This window comes from Rhinatrema bivittatum, chromosome 2 (genome assembly GCF_901001135.1).
Source record: "Rhinatrema bivittatum chromosome 2, aRhiBiv1.1, whole genome shotgun sequence".
Classification (NCBI taxonomy): domain Eukaryota; kingdom Metazoa; phylum Chordata; class Amphibia; order Gymnophiona; family Rhinatrematidae; genus Rhinatrema; species Rhinatrema bivittatum.
The window spans coordinates 267,502,286-267,521,698 of NC_042616.1; the positions used below are offsets into that span (position 1 = coordinate 267,502,286).

General features: G+C 42.3%; 1 protein-coding gene across 2 annotated transcripts in view; it reads right to left on the reverse strand.

Annotated features, from left to right (window-relative positions):
• AOAH (acyloxyacyl hydrolase) overlaps positions 1-19,413 on the reverse strand; it is a 221,324-nt gene that overhangs the window by 48,731 nt on the left and 153,180 nt on the right. For both annotated transcript variants that reach the window (XM_029589499.1, XM_029589500.1), the window contains 2 exons: positions 9,899-9,947; positions 4,098-4,192 (listed from right to left, as the gene is read on the reverse strand). In XM_029589499.1, coding sequence (XP_029445359.1) covers positions 4,098-4,192; positions 9,899-9,947 — 144 coding nt within the window. The remainder of the gene's footprint in view (positions 1-4,097; positions 4,193-9,898; positions 9,948-19,413) is intronic.

A 19,413-nucleotide genomic window follows, 5' to 3' on the forward strand; every position in this document is an offset into this window, starting at 1 on the left:
CTATAAACATGACAAGACGCTTCAAGAAATGTGTTTATCACAGTACACATGATTAAAATGAACAAGGTTAAGATCAGGCAGAGCCAGGGAATAAGATTTAAAGGCAACCTCAGAAAGGTGAGTTTTTAAGTGAGACTTGAATATGGCCAGAGAGGGAGCCTGATGATGCACAGACTCAGGAAAGGCTGTTCCAGCCATGCAGTGCAGCAAGGACAGGGTGAAGATAGGGCGGGGAAGCTTGATCAATGAGCAGAGTTCACAAGCGAAGAACGGGGGCGGAAGCTAAGAGAGGAGTGGTCCCGAGAAGCTGCAGATGGAAAGCCCTTGTAGACAGGGCCAGATTTTACCTCTTACAAATCCCTAGGCATGAGAGTGGGGTGGAATCCCCCTCACATCCTGCACCATGGTGAAAGGGGTTGCCCTCCTTCACCTTTCCTCCTCGCTCCCGAGCGCCACTCGGTCTGAGTGGCAGCATCTGGTCAGAACAGGCGCAGGGGCAGCCCACAGCGATTTTATTTTACAGGGCTCTGAATGCCCCCGGACCATAAGGGCCCTGTGCCTTTAAGGGGATGGGCACAACTAAACGCTGCTGCTCAGGGTGAGTGGTGCTTGGGGAGAGGGCCGCCTGGATGAAGGAGCCGGCATCCTTTTCCCCCAGGATGGCCTTGGGCAGTTGTCTAATCAGAAATATGGGCCTGTAGGTGAGTAGGGGAAGCTTGTACTGTATGCAGGGGCAGATAGGGAGCTAAGGCAGTGACTTGCGAGGGGGGGGGGGGGAGATGCCTGATTGTAGCGACAGGCGAGGATGATACGTTGTGCATCTGAATTCTGAATAGACTGTAAAGGAGGGAGATGGTTCTGTGAGGAGCAGGCTGCAGTAGCCCAAATAGGAGTAGATGAAAGAGTGTGGGGGGGGGGGGGGGGGGAGCATGAGCAGTGTCTTCAGAAAGGAAAGGAGGGACTCTGGTGAGGTGATAAGAGAAAGAAACCGCACCAACAGTGGTGGAAAAACACTTTCATGAAAACTATATAGGGGCACTCAAAGCAGGGAAGTGTTGACGTATTTTGCAAGACGAGGCCACGCTAGTGCATTTTAATCACAGTTCCCCTTTATACATTTTTTTTTTTAGGGTAGGAGGGAAGGGAGAACTAATTTGGAGGGCTAATTTGGGAACGTAAATGGTGAGCTCGGGAGTGAGTGGGGTGGGATTTAAAAACTTGGCAGAGGGGGTGTGGGAGGAGGGCCTATGATTTTCCATTTGGGTGGGAGGCAGTGATGGAAGTCTTCAGGAGAGAGCTAGTTAGGTTTAAAGTTTATCCTACTGAAGATACCCAGATAAGTTATCCTGAATATCTCCAGTTAAAGTTAACTGGATACATTTATCTAGATAAGTTTTCTGTTCAATTTTATTTTTAAATATTGGCCTCGCTTATATCCCATAGTGCAACAGAGTAACGAATTCAACCTATGCCACTACAAACCTGTGCAAGGCACTATAAGCCATTCTCAGGCATTTCAGGGCAAGATGGAGCATGACAAAAAAAAAAAAAGGGGATGTATAAAAATTATATCTTAGAAATAGTTACAAAAACAATTAGTTATCCAAATCGGGGAGGGGAGGTGGAAGGACCCTCCCTTACCACCCCTCCCCCAATCCCACCCAGGCACCCCATGTTCTCAAATATAAGATGCAGGCCAATCTGTCTCCACATTGAGACCATGAGGGAAAACCGTATTCAAAGGGGAAAAACTACTGCTACTCCAATCCAAGGAACCTTCTCTTGATCGCCTCCACAGCAGTGCGAACTTGCCAGATTGACCACAAATACCCGTAGATCATCAAATTCATGGACAAAGCACAAGCTGTATGCCAGGTGTTGCTACTTCAGTTTATATAAAAAAAAGAATTAAAGGGGGAACTGTGATTAACACATTCGAGCACGCTGGTGCAAAATCGTGGCCTTGCGACGTGTCCTACACTTCCCTGCTTTATGAGTGCCCCTCTATAGTTTTCATGTATATGCTTTTAGTGGTGATTTGCACTTGTTGTGTGGTATATTTTGGGCTCTTTTGGGTTGAGAAACAACAATGTTTAGCAGTGTTTTAGATGTGTGCAGAGAAGGAAAAAGAGTCCTTCAGGATGATCCCCAGATCACAGGCTAATGAGACAGGGAGGGTGAGCACATTAACCCTGGAGACAGAAAAAGGGGGAGGGGGAAGTGGGCTTAAGAGGAAAGATACTAAGTTATTTTGGCCATTTGAATTTTATGGAGATGATGTCAGATTAGCAGGCTGAGATTCAGGACATTTGCTTGGCTCTGAATGCGCCGCCAATAATATTTTAAATCTTGCACTGACTATCCTTTTGGCCCTTTAGTTTTCTCCTGCTCATTTGAGCTGCCCGCAAAATTAAAACCAGCTCCCACCAGTGCTATGGCACATGAGCCTTCATTCACAATTACCCACAATGGTGCTCTTTATCTTTAAACCCATCCCCCATATCCATGTAGCAACAATCCTCAGCAAAGGGCTATAGACTGCGGTCCCAATCAACTGGAATCTGAACAGTAGATGTCACTGGTGAACAATGAGTGAGAGTCCCTCACCCCACCATGTCTCTGCAGCAACCCCAGCCAGACTGTGGAGCAAAACTTGGGTTTGAGAATCAAATGCAGATCTTCTGCATGGCAGGGCACAGCACTATTGCTGGATTGGCTCCCTGCATGCTTTATTTAAAATAAGGACATAAAAACGTAAGGGGTGGGGGTGGTGGGGCCAATACTGAAACATATCCATCTATGTAAATTAGCCGGATAACACTTATCCCGATAAATTACAAAGGACATTCAGCAGCATGGCTATGCTGCCGAAAGTCCCCATCAAAACAGCTACTTAGTCAGGTAAGTGTTATCTGGCTAAGTTTAGACCTGCTGTTGAGCAGATCTAACTTATCTGGTTAACTTAACTGGACAAGTGCAAATATCACTACTTTTTCGGCTACATTACCCAGGTAAGTAATGCCCGCTGCCTGTCCACAACTTATCTAGCTATCTACTTAAGTGATTTATCTGGCTAAGGGGCAGCCGCTGAACAAAGCCAGATAGTCAACATTCACCACTTAGCCAGATAAGTTCTCATCACAATATCGGCTTCCTGAAGCACCTTGCTGGGTCAGACCAAGGGTCAACGAGCCTAGCATCCTGTCTCCAACAGTGGCCAATCCAGGTCACAAGTCCCTGTCAGATCCCCAATAGTTGATCAATTTCTTATATCTCACTCCCAGAGATAAGCTCTGGCTTCCCCAAGTCTGGCTAATCACTGTTTATGGGCTTGTCCTTTAGGAACTTTTCCAATCTTCTTTTGATCCCCATGTTAAATGCCTTGGCCACATCGTCCGGCAACAGATTCCGTAGCTTTAATAGCACACAGAGTGAAAACAACCTCCGACGATTTGTTTTAAATCTGCCAGTTACTAGTTTCATGGAGTACTCTGTACTCCTATTATTATTTGAAAGGGTAAATAACCATTCCCTATTTACTCGTCCCACTCCACTCATAATTTCATAAATTTCAATCACATCTCCTCTCATATTTGCAAATCATTTTCTTTTAGAGGCAAAAATAATTTGCGCTGTGTTTTTCTTCAAAAAGAAAGATCCATCCTTTTTACCTATTCACTTCTGACCTGCCTCCTCCCTTCACATAATCAAGAAAATATGAGTCACAGAGCAGTTCCAAGGATAACATCAAAATCTCAAGCATTTATTTTGCATTTTTAAAAGTGGAGACCAACTCTAGCAGTAATAAAATCATCATCAATGTCAGAGGAGAGGGGGTGTCCTGTCTGCATAAGTGCGACTCCAATTATCTTGATTATTCTGTTCCAGTTTGAAGGCAAAGCGAGCACAACAGAGTGACTACATCTCAGGCGGTAGATGCACTGCCGTTCCCTCCTTCGACGTCTGCTCTCAAAATCTCACAATACCCTGGCATCTCGCCTGCAGAGTCTCCTCAGCTGTCCTTCAACATAGGGTTTGATGGGTAATGCAACAAAGAGCCACACCAGGGGAACCGATAAAGTGGACATTTTTCTTACCAGAGACATCTTTTCTGCCATGAGCCACTCGTCTGGAATGTGAAAGTGAGCGCCGGCTGAATCCCCCAGCAGAATAATGCCCTTGCTCTCAGTACCTAAAAATAAAAAAAACAAAACATTTCATTATTCTTTCGACTGCAGTAGACTCTAGGCTTAATTTAAAAATCAATACATACGACAAATGATATTATAGAAGCCACTAATGTAAACTTTTGTATTCTATGTCTGCACCGAAACTGGCCCTGAAGTATCTTGCTACCCTTATGATGATTTGCAAAAGCACCACTGACTTTCAAAAGATAGGTAGGCCGGCGCATGGTTAACAAAGGCTTTATTAAAGGAGAACATAATGCACATTTTTTGCAAAGCTTTCAGACTACAAGTTATTTAATAATAGGGTCCTAAGCAGATTTAGAAAAATGTGTCATGTTGGTGGGGGTGGGCGGGCAGCTTTCTCGTCTTCCATTTGCCTAGCGGCACCTGTGCACTTAAGGTTCCATTGCACTAAAGACTGGTTGCGTGCTGGGAACTTATTTTCTGTGCAAAGATGAATTTGTGAAGTGAATCTGTGTCTATGAGAATAGTCTTACAGCAGGCAAGATGGTGGCCGAGGAGGAGAGACGTGAAGCTTGAGTCTCCTTGTCTGTCAACAGGTGGAGCCGGCTTACCCTCACAATATTAAAGAGGAAGGGCAAAGTTTGAACCCTTCCATCTGAATCCTCGCCAATCCCCTATTACTACTCCTACTTATCACTTCTATAGCACTGCTTGTCAGACGCAGCGCGCACAAAAACCACATAAGAGACAGTCCCTACTCAGCAGAGCTTACAATCTAATCAAGACAAAGATACAGGGCAAAAGAGAATTTGGGAATTTCATTTATTAAGAAAATGGTTAAAATCAATGTGATGAGTCTCCTAAAAAAGAAGCCCTTTTTCCATCACAAAGGAACCCCTGGAGAGGATTCTTGGTGGGGGAGGCTACGTGGCCCCATCTTGGAGTTCGATTTCCTGTTAAGGAATGTTATGAGAGTGTGAAAATACTCTAAGATGGCAGAAGCTGTCTGTTGCCGCTAAATGTATATGAAATTCTGAATGGCCACTAGATGGTCTTCATGCTGGTAAGTTTACATAATGCATTTTCAGTTTTTAATGGAGGGAGTGTTGCTGTTTTATATGAGTGTTTCCCTGTAAGAAAGATGGGAAGCAATGTCCTGTTGACCAGTGGTTCTCAACCGTTTTTTCGGCCGGGACACACCTGACAGATGGTTCTCACATGCGTGACACGCTGAACATGTGACCATCACGGGGCTAAATGTAAACATGCACTCTGCTTCCTCAGGAATCCCCTCAACCCCCAGCAATGACTGCAGAGCAGAACTAGAGCATTATCCGTACAACTCACCAGACAAAAAAAGATATTCTGGTTCTGATGACATCTTAGTAAAAGCAAAAAAAAACTGGCAAGCACAATACCCCTCCTTATGCACTGGATCTCACTACCAAACCTCTTCTTCCTTCGCTGCAGGGATGGGCTCCAGTTCCGCCGTAGCTTTACTTCGGTGGGCCTTTCATTTTCACCGCTGAGCTCCCATGGTGGCCTTGCTTGGTCGTGGTCGGGTTTCCTCTTTGCTGCCATAGGGATGAGCTCTTGTGGCGGCCTTGATTTGTCAGGGTCGGGCTTCTTTGCCGCCACGGGAATGAGCTCCGATGGTGGCCTTGCTTCGTTGTGGTCAGGTTTCCTCTTTGCTGCCATGGGGATAGCCCCAAGATTATGGGCTGAGGAAACTGGGAGGATGACAACATTATCCACAGAAATACAGAAAGGGCAAAGAGGGGAAGTGGGTTTGGGGGGAAAGATAAGGAATTTTCTTGGCAATGCTGAGTTTACGAAAATGGTACAATATCCAAGCAGCAATGTCAGACATAACTGAGATTTGGGACTGGATTTGTGATGAACTTTCTGGTGTACAGAGGTAAATCTGGGAATCAGCATAAAGATGGTATTAAAAGCCATGGGAAAAGATCAGAGCACTAACAGGCCGATGCAATATTGGCGTGCATTAATCGGGTGCTTTTATGTAAACTTTTTCGGGCTCCTCAGGGAGGCTCCTCTTCTGGGGCAGGTGTTAATTTTTAAGAGTAGAAAAGTGCGCTTTGGACGCACATTTTTTTTTTTTGCATCAGGGCTGATAGCAAATAGCCTCATCAACATGAATTTACATGTGATGAGGGCTATTAGCTTCGTGCTTGTTTGGATGCGCTAATCCCCTTATTGCTTGAGGGGTTTTGGACGCGTTTCCAAAACGTGCATCCAAGCGCCGGTAAAGTTGTGCGCTCAGCTGAATGCATTATATTGCTTCGGCCTGCTAGGGAATCAGCATAGAGAGAGAAGAGAGTTCTAGATAAAGCCCTAAGGCACATCAATTAATAGTGGGATATTGGAAGAAGACGATCAACTACAGGAAACACTAAAAATGTGATGGGAGAGGTAAGAAGAGAACCAAGATAGGACAGAGTCCTGAAAGCCAAGTGAGCAAAGAGTATCAAGCAGTAGGTGGTGATACAACAGTGACAAAAACAGCAGATTAAGGAGGATTAGCATTGAGAAAAGGGCTTTTGGTTTTAGCCATAAACAGGTAATTGGAGATTTTGACAAGGGCTGTTTCTTTGAATGTAGAGGGTGAAATCCAGACTGGAGAGGATCCAGAGTGGCTTGATGTAAAAGAAAGTAAAGACAGCAGTGGTGAACAACATATTCAAGTAGTTTGAATGAAAAAGGAAGGAGGAAGATGGGATAATAGTTAGTAGAATAAGTAGGAATCAGTGTGAGTTTTCTGAGGAGTGGTACGATCACAAATTGAGCAGGAACAACAGCAGTGAAAAGTGATAGATTGAAGATGTGATCGATGGAAAAGATGGCTGGAGTGGAAATTTTGCTGAGGAGCTGGGTAAGAAAGGGGTCAGAGGAACAAGTGGTGAGTTTGGAGGAGGAGAGTGAAGCAGTTTCTTCTACTTGATTTCAGAAAAGGTGGAGATGAAGGCAGGAGCCAGAGGAAGTGGACATGAATGATGTAGGGGAAGATGAGGTAGCGGTGACATGGTTGAGAATGCAAGACTAATTTTATGAACCTTGTCATAATTCGCTAGCCTGACAGACAAGTTCATGACTTGGAGGGAGGACTTTTTGGGAGCCTTCTTGGTGGCAGCTGGGGCTTTGTCTGCTGGAGCTTGAATCATCCTTAAGCCCCGAAGTTCAGCATCTGCTGGGAGCACCTGACATGGAGACTCTAGGCAGCCCCCTCCAAATGGGGGAAACACTTTCTGCACAACTGCACATAGTAAATGGAGGTGGGAAGTCGGGATCAGCCTCTATTGCCGGAGAACCTAAGATGCCAAATTTAATACCCAGGGCCAATTTTCTTCAACTGGAGCAGGCTTTGAGTTCTGATGCAATATGGAAAGCCAAGCTGCAATTTCTGGAAGCAGCAGAGGAGGAGAACGTGGCTGAGATCGGGCAGGAACTGAATGCAAGCAGAGAGTCTTCGAGCAAGCCAGCTTAGATGCAAAGGAGGAATGGACTGGTAAGACTGAAGGTGGTGACTTTACATTCAATTTGGCTTGCTATAGAAGCTGTGGAGAACTACGTCTTGAATCATTCTGATGAAATTTCTACTTTCTCCAAAGAAATTAAGGTTAAGTGTACGACAGAATTGGACCATACTGGAAAGCTGGAATCTGGAACAACAGATTTCAGAAGTATCCCAAGTGAATGCCTGTCTGCTTAACGGAAGTCTGGTGCTAAAATTAAAAAGTTAAAGATGCCAGAGAATTTTCGGAGGAGGTATAATCTGAGAGTATTACATTTTCCAAAACAAAATGCTGCGATTTCTACAAGAGAAATATTCAGGAAATACCTATTGGATACTGTGGAATATTCTTCTAAAACACTGCCTCCGGCTGCAAAGATTTATTATGTACCAGAGAAGAAAATTACAGCAAATTTGGATGAAGCACAACCAGCTGCCCAACTGACTTTGGACAGCTTGGACGTTTCTCAGTTACTACAGACTTCCATGGAAGCTGAAAATGTTCCAGGAATGTTATTAGTCTCTTTTGTGTTGGAAATGGATACAGAATTTCTTTTGAAATCTTTCTTCCACCAAAGGGGAAAGTTATTCCTGACATTATAATTGTCCCTTTTGCCTGATGTTTCCAAGCACACTCAGGGAAGACTTAAATTGTTCTTTTTTATGATACCTTTGGCAGTTTGTCGGTGCACGATATTTCTTATATTCTCCTGTTAGTGTCTAATCAAACCTCACAGAGCGAGATGTATATTTTGGAAAACTCAGCATGTAAAATCCAAATCCTCGCTCAATGTAACCAGCACTGCTTCTTCAGTCGCTGTATGTGCGACTGCAGGAGGCCCATATTCAGCGCCATTTGTCTAGCTGAGATCGCTCTTAGCCGGGCAAATAGTGGAATCTGAAAATCCCAGCACACTGACTGGCCCTGAAGAGATCCGGATATTACGCTGCTAGCTCGAGGATGGGGCAGGTGTATTCCTGGGTGAAACTGGTTATCCAGCTGAGTTAGCAAGATAAACAGTGATTTTCAGCATTGCCTGGTTAACATAGCCAGATAATCTTAGGACAGCAAAAGAGCTGGCCTAAAGTTAGCCAGATAAACTTACCCATCTAACTTTAACATAACCGGGAAAATTTCAGTGGCATGCCAGATAAGTTCATCTAACTTTGCTAGTCAGCCAGTGGCTGCATATGGATCTCCACGGGGTCAATTTTCAAAGCCATTAAAACAGACAATTCAATATTTGACCTAAATTATGGAACACGATTGCCAGAGGAGCTAAGAATGCAAAAGGATTTCAAACTCTTTAAAAGAACATTGAAAACCTGGCTCTTTAAAATAGCATTCGAGAGCAGCTGTCCCACCTAAGTCCCAGGGATAGAATGTCCTTAGAAGAACAGGACCTCTATCTGCCCTATTAAGCAGATTTTTCAAGCCGAAATAGCAAAGGAGATTTACCACATGTATTTTGTCTAATTGATTTTATTGGTTATGTCCTGTTCTAATGCCTTAATTTTATGCATGTTCATTTTTATAAACCGCCATGATTGTTAATCAGAATGATGGGCAATAAATAAATATTATCAAAATTTTTAATATTGGGCCACTTACCCGGCTAGATTTTAGCCGGGTAAGTCATTATCTGGAGCGGCAAGGGGGGAGTGCAAGCAGACTCTGCTCAGTAGGGCCATGGATTTAGTGCTTGTATGTGTGTGGGGAGACAGCAATAGGGCCTCTAGCCCTGTAAAATTTGTATTATTTTTGTTAAAAATAGCTCCATTTAACTGGCTATATTCTTTTGACACAATGCTGGATAACTTTAAATCTAATCAACAATATTCAAAAGATATCCTGTTGGAAAAAAAAAGTTATCTGGCTAAAAGATGAATATCTTTAATCGCGGATATACAGTGGAATGCTTCTACCACTGAATATCAGGTATAAGTAACCTAATTAAGTGTAACTGGATAGCTTGTCTGCTCATTGGCTTACTGAATATTACCCCCAATGTGCCTTCTCTCCTTTGCTTATTTCAAGCTGAAATTATTTTGTTGTAGATTTTTTTTTATTTTCATAATCAATTTTCTTTATCCTCTTGTCCCTTCTTTACTCTGGGCTATGAGACGTGTTCCATATTTCCTATATGTATCAGGAGCTGCTTTAGACATCTATTAAAGAGAATAATTTCCTAAAAAAACAAAATATTCTTACCTTCACAAAATTTCTTTTCATAAGCAATTCCATCTTCTGGATCTACACCCTATAAAAGAAAAAAAAAAAAAAAAAGATGGCAGATGTCTGATGCTGCACGGCACTTCTGTGCCTCAACCACACAAGGGATCACTGTAGGTCTGAATAATCAGTATGGGCACAATATTTACCGTCAATGTGGGCTATCTTCAAACATCCCACGGGGATGCAAGCTGACTTTCTGTGGCCTGGCAGGGACAACAATACCTGCAGGGTTGGCAGGTACAAACTCCCAGCTGGGAGTACACGTGGGGAGTTAAAAATTAATTCCCCATGTATGCTTGGATGGCCCCAACCCACACCTCAGTCAAACTGTCCACAACATGCTTTTTTTTTTTTTTTTTGCTTGGTAGTATCTAACACCCACACCAGGAGGTATGTGTGCGCGTAACCAAAAAGAAAGAGCCCATGATGGAGTTCGGCACTCGTATGGACCTTGTGGAAGGACGGGTTGCAGTGGTCGAGGATGATGTTATAGCCTTGGAACAGAAAATTGTGGTGCTGGAAAAAGCTGCCTGAGCTCGGGATGACAAGAACCATGAGATGGAGAATCAACCTCGTCGAAACAACCTAAGATTCGTGGGCCTACTCGAAAGCATTCCTGAGCAAGGTTTGGTGCGGGTCCTGGAAACACGGCTAGTGGCCACGGTCGGTTTCAATGGCGTCAGCTCCGGCGGGCCTGACTGAGCGCGTACACAGATTGGGCCCAAAACCTTGCAGCTGATCAGAAGCCACAAGTTGTCGTTGCTAAATTATTAAACTATGCTCAGAAAGCTGAAATCCTGCAGCATTATCAGAAGTACAGAAACTTACAATTTGATAACAAAAAAATTTTGATTTTCCAGGACTTTTCGTTGCAGGTTTCCAACCTGCGGAAAGAATTCTCACTGATTTGCTCCGACCTGGTTCACAGGAATACATGCTTCTCTTTTTTGTATCCCGCACGGTTGCGGATCTGGCACCAAGGGAGTGCTCAGCTCTTTGACGAGGCGCGATCAGCGGCAGAATTTGTGAAGCCCATGACGGCTGGCGATACATCAGCCACTTAAGACTTAGCGGCAGAAGGCGTATGGTTTCTTGACTCTGTATGGGGGCTGCCTGTACAGGTTTTTATTTTGGGCTCAGAGGCTGCCTGCCTGAGTATTGCAGGGTGCCGAGGAGTTATAGGAGCCTTCACCTGTATCACTTTAGGGATTGAACAGGTTCAATTACTGTGGGGGTAACCGAGTTTTCAATGTGAATCCTCATGGGAATGATGTTTGTTGCTGGTTTTAAACTAAGAACATGAGAACATGCCATACTGGGTCAGACCAAGGGTCCATCAAGCCCAGCATCCTGTTTCCAACAGTGGCCAATCCAGGCCATAAGAACCTGGCAAGTACCCAAAAACTAACTGTTGAGTTATATTTTGTATTTTGCCATGTGGAGCATTTGTTGAATGGGTGGTGGCTGAGCACGTCTACCATCTAACATGACCTTAAGTCTCTGTATTGGAGACCATTTTGGGAGGTGACATAGGAAGGGGGAGAGTTTGGTGGATTATCCCGCAAATAACTGTTATTGCTGTTCGGGAGGAGTGGGGGGGGGGGGGGAGGGGAGGGTATATGGGGATGATAATGCATTTTCTGTGATATTATTATTAATGTAAGGGAAATCCTTTTAGTTGTGGGAGACCCAACATTTGTTGTTTCACCGTGATGGGAAATTCCAGCGCCATGGGGAATTTGGAGTGTGTGACTGGACTAATTTGGTTAAAGTATTCAGGGATTCTCATTGGTTGTTATTGTCTTTATGGCGATTACTTAGTCCCTTGGAATGTAGCAGGCTTGGGCACCCTGTAAAGAGGGAGAAAGTACTGAGCCGCTTGAATAAACTGCAATCTAAGGTAGTGTTTCCACAGGAAACTCACTCAAGTTCTAAAGAGGCTACCAAATTGAGGAAAAGGTGGGTGGCGCACGTATTTATTTGCTGCTGGGACCACCAGAAGCTGTGGGGTTGCTATTCTTATCCATAAAGCGGTGTCCTTTCAAAGCTGATAAGAGTGTGGCTGATCCTGGAGGAAGGTACATTATTGTGCTGGGGAAGTTAATGGGCTCCACTCTTCTTATAGTATCAGCATATGCCCCAAATATGATCATTCTTTTTTTTTTTTTGTTGTCCTAATGTTTCAAATTTCTCAACTAATATTGGGAAAATATTTAAATTGTGTAATTGACCTGGATTTAGATAGGCAGCCGGCTAAGCGTGGGTATCGTATTAATGAAAATAAAGGTCCCTGGTTTTTGTGCAAAAATGTGAAGTTATTTGATCTATAGCGAATACTACATCCAGGTGAAAGAGATTTCACTCACGTGGCTAGGGCCCATTCCACTAGAACCAGGATCGATTATTTATTGGTCTCTGAGCTCTTGTTGCCCCATTTTGTTAAAGTCTCCATAGAAGATATGATTATTTCAGATCATTGCCCAGTCCTGGGAAGTCTGAAGGTCGGAGACCCCAGGGGAATGGATCAATGGAGAATTCCCTCCTATTTCCAATGTAAATGGCAGGAATATGTAGAATTTAATGGGAAACATTTAGACCAGCCACTGTTATTTTGGGAGACTGCGAAGACAATCCTTCAGGGAGACATAATTACTTATGTTAGCTATACACAAAGAAAACAAAATTTGGAAATCATAGCTTTAGAGAAAAATTTACGGGCCTGTAAGCATAAAATTCTCCATGACTTGATGGGTGTTTTTATGGAAGAGTTTAAGACCACACAGTTAGCATTGAATATTCTTTTACATGCAAGGGCAGCAGAGTCGCTATGATATATGAAATATCACTTGTTTCAATTTGGAAATAAATTGGGTCGCCTACTGACTAATTTATTGAAGAGCCAGGATCCACCTAAATGTATTTCCTCTATTAAAAACAAAAATGGCAAAGTTCTGACTTCTACAATGGATATAGTACAAGTATTCAATGATTATTATCAACAGCTGTATTTGGCTGAACCTATGGCAACTGGGGAAATATCTACATTTTTAGAAGGGCTAGTGTGCCCCCATCTTATGGAGGAGTAATTACAGAAGCTAAATCGGGCAATTGTTTTATATTACTGTATTTGTTTTTACTGTTAAATTTTTAAGTTTTTATCTCTAGATTATGTATGTTTTATTTTTGTTAACCGTTTTGATTAATCTCCCGATTGTAAAAGCGGTATACAAACATTTTTAAATAAATAAATAAATAAAATAAATTGATGTGGAAGAGGTAAAGGAGGCTATCCACTCTCTTCCTTCCATGAAGGCACTGGGATCTGATGGCCTGGATGCTTTTTTCTATAAATCTTTCATCACTGATATTCCTAATTATTTACAAATTGTTTGTGAAGCCATGTGTGAGGAGGGTAAAAGGCCTGCTGCATTAAAGGAAGCTATCATTGTGGTCTTACCCAAGCCAAGACGGGATGCACAACTGCCATCATCCTATCGGCATATATCACTCCTTAATTTAGACATTAAACTCTATGCCAAGATTATGGCCAATCGCCTGAAATATTTAATGCCCAGGTTGATATTGCCGGAGCAAGTGGGCTTTGTCTATGGGAGGCATTCCATAGTCAATACACATAAGGTCCAAGCTGCCCTGGAAGGCTGCATATATAATTCTGTAAAGGAGCCCCTGTTAGTTAGTTGTGACATGGAAAAGGCTTTCGACAGGCCTTTCTTGTTTCAAGTATTATGGGAATTTGGCTTTGTGGGCCTAATTTATCAATATATCACTTTGTTGTATTCTAATCCTTCAGCCAGAATCTTAGTTAATGGTCAGTTATCTGAGGCATTACATCTGCAGAGGGGGATGAGGCAGGGGTGCCCCCTATCCCCGTTACTGTTTATATTGACGGTGGAACCCCATATTCTTAAATTGCCCCATATTCTTAAATTGTATCAGACAGTGGAAGTAACTGGAATATCTCTCGGTCAGCTCCAAATTAAAACCCTGTTTGTGGATGACGTTCTCTTATTGTTCTCCAATGCTAAGGTTGCACTTCCTGTTGCACTTCCTGTAGCATTTCAACTTTTTTCAGAATACCAATTGTTTCCAGGGTTCAAACTTAATTTGGATAAAACGGAGGCACTGGATGTGTCGGGTTTATTGCAACTGAGTTGGGAGGATTTCCCGGTCAAATGAGCGGGGGATACTATCAAATATTTAGGCATTCAAATTCACAGGACCCCAGCTAGGTGGTATTCCATTAATGTTCCACCGCTCACTGAGAAGTTGTGTCAGGAATTGGGAAGTTGGCAAGCACTTCCTCTCTCGATGCAGGGACGTATTGTGGTCATAAAAATGATTATAGATCCCAAATTGCTATACCTCCTACTTATGTTTCCTTGCTTTTACATACAAAGGAACAACATGCTATACAAAGAATGCTGGGGTCATTTATTTGGAGGGGCAAAAATGCACGCTTGTCTTATGCTTCAGGCATGGGAGTCCCGGATTTCAAGCTATATACTTGGTCAGCAAATTAACATTTTTTAGGGGATTAGTTATATGCTACTTCTGAATGTACTGATTATCAACTGGTTTCAGCCCTTTGTGCTCCCCTGAACCCAAAATTTGTTCTGCATACCAGATCGGAAGAATTGAGGAGTTTTCAAATCTCCTTTTGGTTTGGTGAGGGCTGTCTGACGCATTTGGGCTCTGGTTCGTAAATGTTTATCACTGGCGAGCTATGTATTACTATAACTGCCCTTACAAGGTAACCTGAGGTTCCCCTCTTTGATGCCACCCAGGACATATAATGTGAAGGTCTCCTCAGAATGGGTTCTGCAAGAATTTGTGGATCCCAGGCTGGGGAAACTATATTCTTTTGATGAGTGTAGAGATAGACTGGGATTCCAAATTGGGCAATTCTTATTGTATGGGAAAATTAGGGCGCATTTTCAGAAGATCAAGTCAGTGGAAACAGGGGCTGTGGACAATTCACCTTATTCTGCATTATTAAAATTATTCACCAACAAGCAGGCTTCCTTATCATGTTTATATGCCTTTTTACAAAACACTAAATCCTATCCCATTCATGACAAGCTTGTCCAGAAATGTCAGGCAGATGTTGAAGGAGAGCTCGATGTACTTATGTTACAGGATTGTTATGCATCGATTCCCAAGGAAGCTAACAACATTAATCTCCGGAAACTGCAAATTAGAATTTTTCCCAGGACTGTGTTCTTACCTCTGCGAGCGCACAGGATGGGGTTAATAGAAGATGATAATTGTCTTAAATGTGAAGGTTCGTAGGCTTCACTGATACATGGTTTCTGGCACTGTATGGCTATGCAGGCCTTCTGGGAGTCTGTGCATGGGCAGCTCTGTACTATGATGTGCGCTGACATTCACTGGTCGTGCTCTTTTTATATTTTAAACAATGACACTGGAGATGAGAGTGTCAATTCGGATAACATATTGTTTCTTTCAAAGGTATGTTTGATTGCCAAGAAATGTATCTTGCTTCAGTTGATTAAGCCTGCTCCTCCCACAGTGGAAATGTGGAGATCGTTAATGACTGAACTGTTTCAGATGGAATATGGCTCGCTGTATCAACGATTCCACTGGAAGAAGAAATTATTTTTTAAGGAGATCTGGTATCAGTTCTCCTGATCTTTACCTGACTCTTTGTGGTTACTATTATACTCTGGATGATTGACTATATGATTGTGTTGGGCTCCTCGCTAGCTCTGGGTCTTTCTTCTTTTCTTTTTCTTTTAAAATTGTTTCTCTCAATATCTGTTCCTACTATACCCTTATGTGACAGGAAATGCTTGTACTTCAGTAAGATTTTTGCTGCTTTGAAGCAGGGTGGGGGGTTATGGGGAGGGATATATCCATGAAAACCTTGTAGGTATACCACATTGTTATAGCAGTTCCTTGTTTTGGATTGTATGTTTCTGTTGTATTCCTCAATATAGATATATTGGGAAAAAAAAGTTTGGAGGGAATTTTCAAAGGAGTTACACATGTAGCAATTTTCAAAATCCATTTACGTGCATAAAGTGCATTTACATGTGTAAAACCTAAGGATAAGTCAATGGCATATAGTGTAGCAATTTTCAAAAACCCACTTACACAGCTAAAGTGCATTTACAAGTGTAAAACCCAGTTTTAAGCATGTAAAAGCTTTTGAAAATCAGGCACTATGTGCGCAAATTCTTTCGGTATAACTATGTATATCAAATAGCAGGTGTAATCATGTGCACAGACTGAACTAATTTTCAAAATGGACCTCTGCACACAAACCCGGTTTGAAAGTTGGTGTAACTTAAGTGTATATTTGCGAGCTAACTTAGAAGCGATGTTACAAAATTATCTCCTTTAATGGCTATTTTCAGAGTTTCCAAAGGGACCAAGTTATACGATCTTATACAGAAACAGGGAACATGACAGCAGATGAGGACTGTAAGGTCCATCCAGTCTGCCCAATTTCATTCCTGCTGCTGTCTCTGCTGCCCCATAGACTCCAGTTATCTCACTCTCCCCTCACTTCTCTCTGCTTATCCCACACTTTCTTCAGTTCTAATACTGATTCTGTCTAATGGAAGTCAGGAAAGCGGGGGAATAGCCATACAGGATTCCTAGTTGCAAAGAAGTGAGAGAAAGCCAAAAGGATGCGCCCCGCTAGCAAAGTACATGCTTGCTAATCACCAGATCAATCAGGAGAAGAGTTCATTTCAGCTGCACGTTTTTAAGACATCCATCATTCTTCCCCTCCTCTCTAGGGTAAATGAGTAAAGCCAAAAAAACCCAAGCAAACCTGTCAACAAAAGTTTAGGAGGATTACATCAAACCTTTTTCTGTTACCTATTAACTATTGACAATACTAGTTTGCTAGCACCTCTGTGTATTCAGATCTTTTGGGCAAGCTGGCAGACATTTTCTTGAAATGAGAAGAGCAGGAAATTGGAATTGCTTTTGGCTCTCTGAGGTCAGTTTAAAGGCAGGGGCCTCCCATTCTCAGCAGGTCAACGTAAAAATCAGGATGCACTTTTCACTCCCCCGTGAAGCCATGGGACTGTCTCCAACTGACCGGGCATTTTTAACCGTTTGCTCAAGCTGTGTTTACCATAGGGGAGCCTGCTCCTGCTGCTTCTGCCGCACCTGCTGAGGGCGCCACCCTGTACCAACACGAGTGAGCGTGGGTTTATTGCATTTGCTGAGATGAGGCATCCCGCGGCATGAGTTATCTGGGCTTCTGCATCAAATTACCTGGCGGTTTGTTCTGACAATCCATTATATTCAGTTAGCAAGTTTTGTGTTTGGGATGGTACGGGCATTAACATAAACTTGCCTTGTGCTTGGTTATTTTAGGGGAATCAATAATTCTGGGGCACATCTGAGGCAAAAAGAGAAACGATACTTGAGGGATTTTCTTAACACATCTCAAGTAATCCAACTTCTTTTCCCTGAAACTAGTTCCTTTTATTATCTTGAAATCAATACATTTTCATTTCTTGAAATGGATTTTCTAAATTAGATGCTGTGTATAAATGAGCCCATTAGCAGAAATAGTCATTTTTCTTTTAACAAGCACAGAATAGAGAAGAAAACAAATTGATATTTGTAAACCAGACCTGTTCATTTGCAATAAATGGAAGTGGCAATCTGACATGATCACATTACCCCAAGAAACTAAGTCCACTTTTCTTTTTTAAAAAAATACATTCTGGCTTCAACTTTATCAAATATATAAAGATTAAAGCTGGTTCCATGGCTTAATAAGGAGAGCTGAGCACTCTGGAGCAAGAGATGTGTGTTTAGCCCTCATGCCCAATAGAGTTGGTGGGAAATTGCCACAGGCCCTGGATATTAGCAGAGAATGTTCCTGAGAGTTCTTGAGGCTTGCAATACTTCAATAGCAATTGTTAGTAATTCAGAAACATGAATACAGTTACCTAAATGTGAATGATCTGGTTGCATGCTTCTGGCAACTGGATTGCATGAGAAAAACAGGGAAAAATAGCAGTATTTTTATTATTAACTAATTTCCATTGTGTAAACTGGGGCACAGGGAAAAATGGGACTTGTCCAAGGCAAAGAGAGAGCTAATGGCAGAGGTGCATTTTGAATATGCTCTGTCTACCCACTAGACCAGATGGCCAACTCCAGTTCTAGAGAGCCACAAACAGGCCTGGTTTTTGGGATATGCATAATGAATATGCATGGGGTAGATTTGTAAGCACTGCCTCCATTTTATGCAAATCTACCTCATGCATATTCATTGTGGATATCCTGAAAACCAGGCCTGTTTGTGGCTCTCAAGGACCAGAACCTCCAGGGAAACATTCTCAGAAATGCTCCTGTACTAGACCAAGGGGGGGGGAGGGGGAGGGGTGGATTGCTCTCCCCCCAGCACATCACATCTCCAAAGGACATGATATAGGCTTTTTGGTATTTGGCCAAAAATGTTTGCTGAGCCCTGCACTATAAATTCTATTTATGTTCTTACCACATTTAGTACATAAGATTTACCATACTGGGTCAGACCAAAGGTTTTGTATTCTATTTCCAAAAGTGGCCAATCCAGGTCACAAGTATCTGACATGATCCCAAGGGGTAGACAGATTCCATGCTGCATATACCAGGAATAAGCAGAGGATTTCTGCAACTCCACTTTAATAATGGTTTATGAACTTTTCCTCCAGGAACTTGTCCAAACCTTTTTTAAATGCAGCTATACTAACAGCTTTCACCACATACTCTGGCAGTGAATTACAGAGCTTAATTATGAGTTGAGTTAAAAACTATTTTCTCTTATTAGTTTTAAATGTATCACCTACTAACTTCATTGGGTGTCCCCTATTTTTTCAACTCTTTAAAAGATTAAACAACCAATTAATGTTTACTCATTCCACTCCACTAATTATTTTATAGACCTCTATCATATCTCCCCTCAGCCATCTCTTCCCTAGGTATCAAAGCTGATTTTAATGATAGTTTACAAATTACTAATAGCAGGTCTGCTATTTCATTTTTCAGTTCTTTCAGCACTCTGGAATCTAAACCATCTGGCCCAGGTGATTTGCTACTCTTTAGTTTGTCAAATTGCTCTATTATACCTTCTAGGTACACTGAGATTTGTTTCAGTTCTGCTAAATCATCACCTTTGAATATCATTTCTGACATAGGTATCCCTCTTACATTTTCTTCAGTGAAGACCGAAGCAAAGAAATCATTTAGTCTCTCTGCTATGACTTTGTCATCCCTAAGTGCCCCTTTTATCCCTTGATCATCTAATGGTCCAACTCCCTTGCAGGCTTTTTACTTTGAATGTACATGAAAATCTTTTATTATGAATTTTTGCCTCCACTGCAAGCTTATTTTCAAATTATCTCTTTGCCTTTCTTATCAATGCTTTACATCTAACTTGCCAGTGCTTATGCTATTTCCTGTTTTCTTCATTTGGATCCCTTTTCCATTTCCTGAAA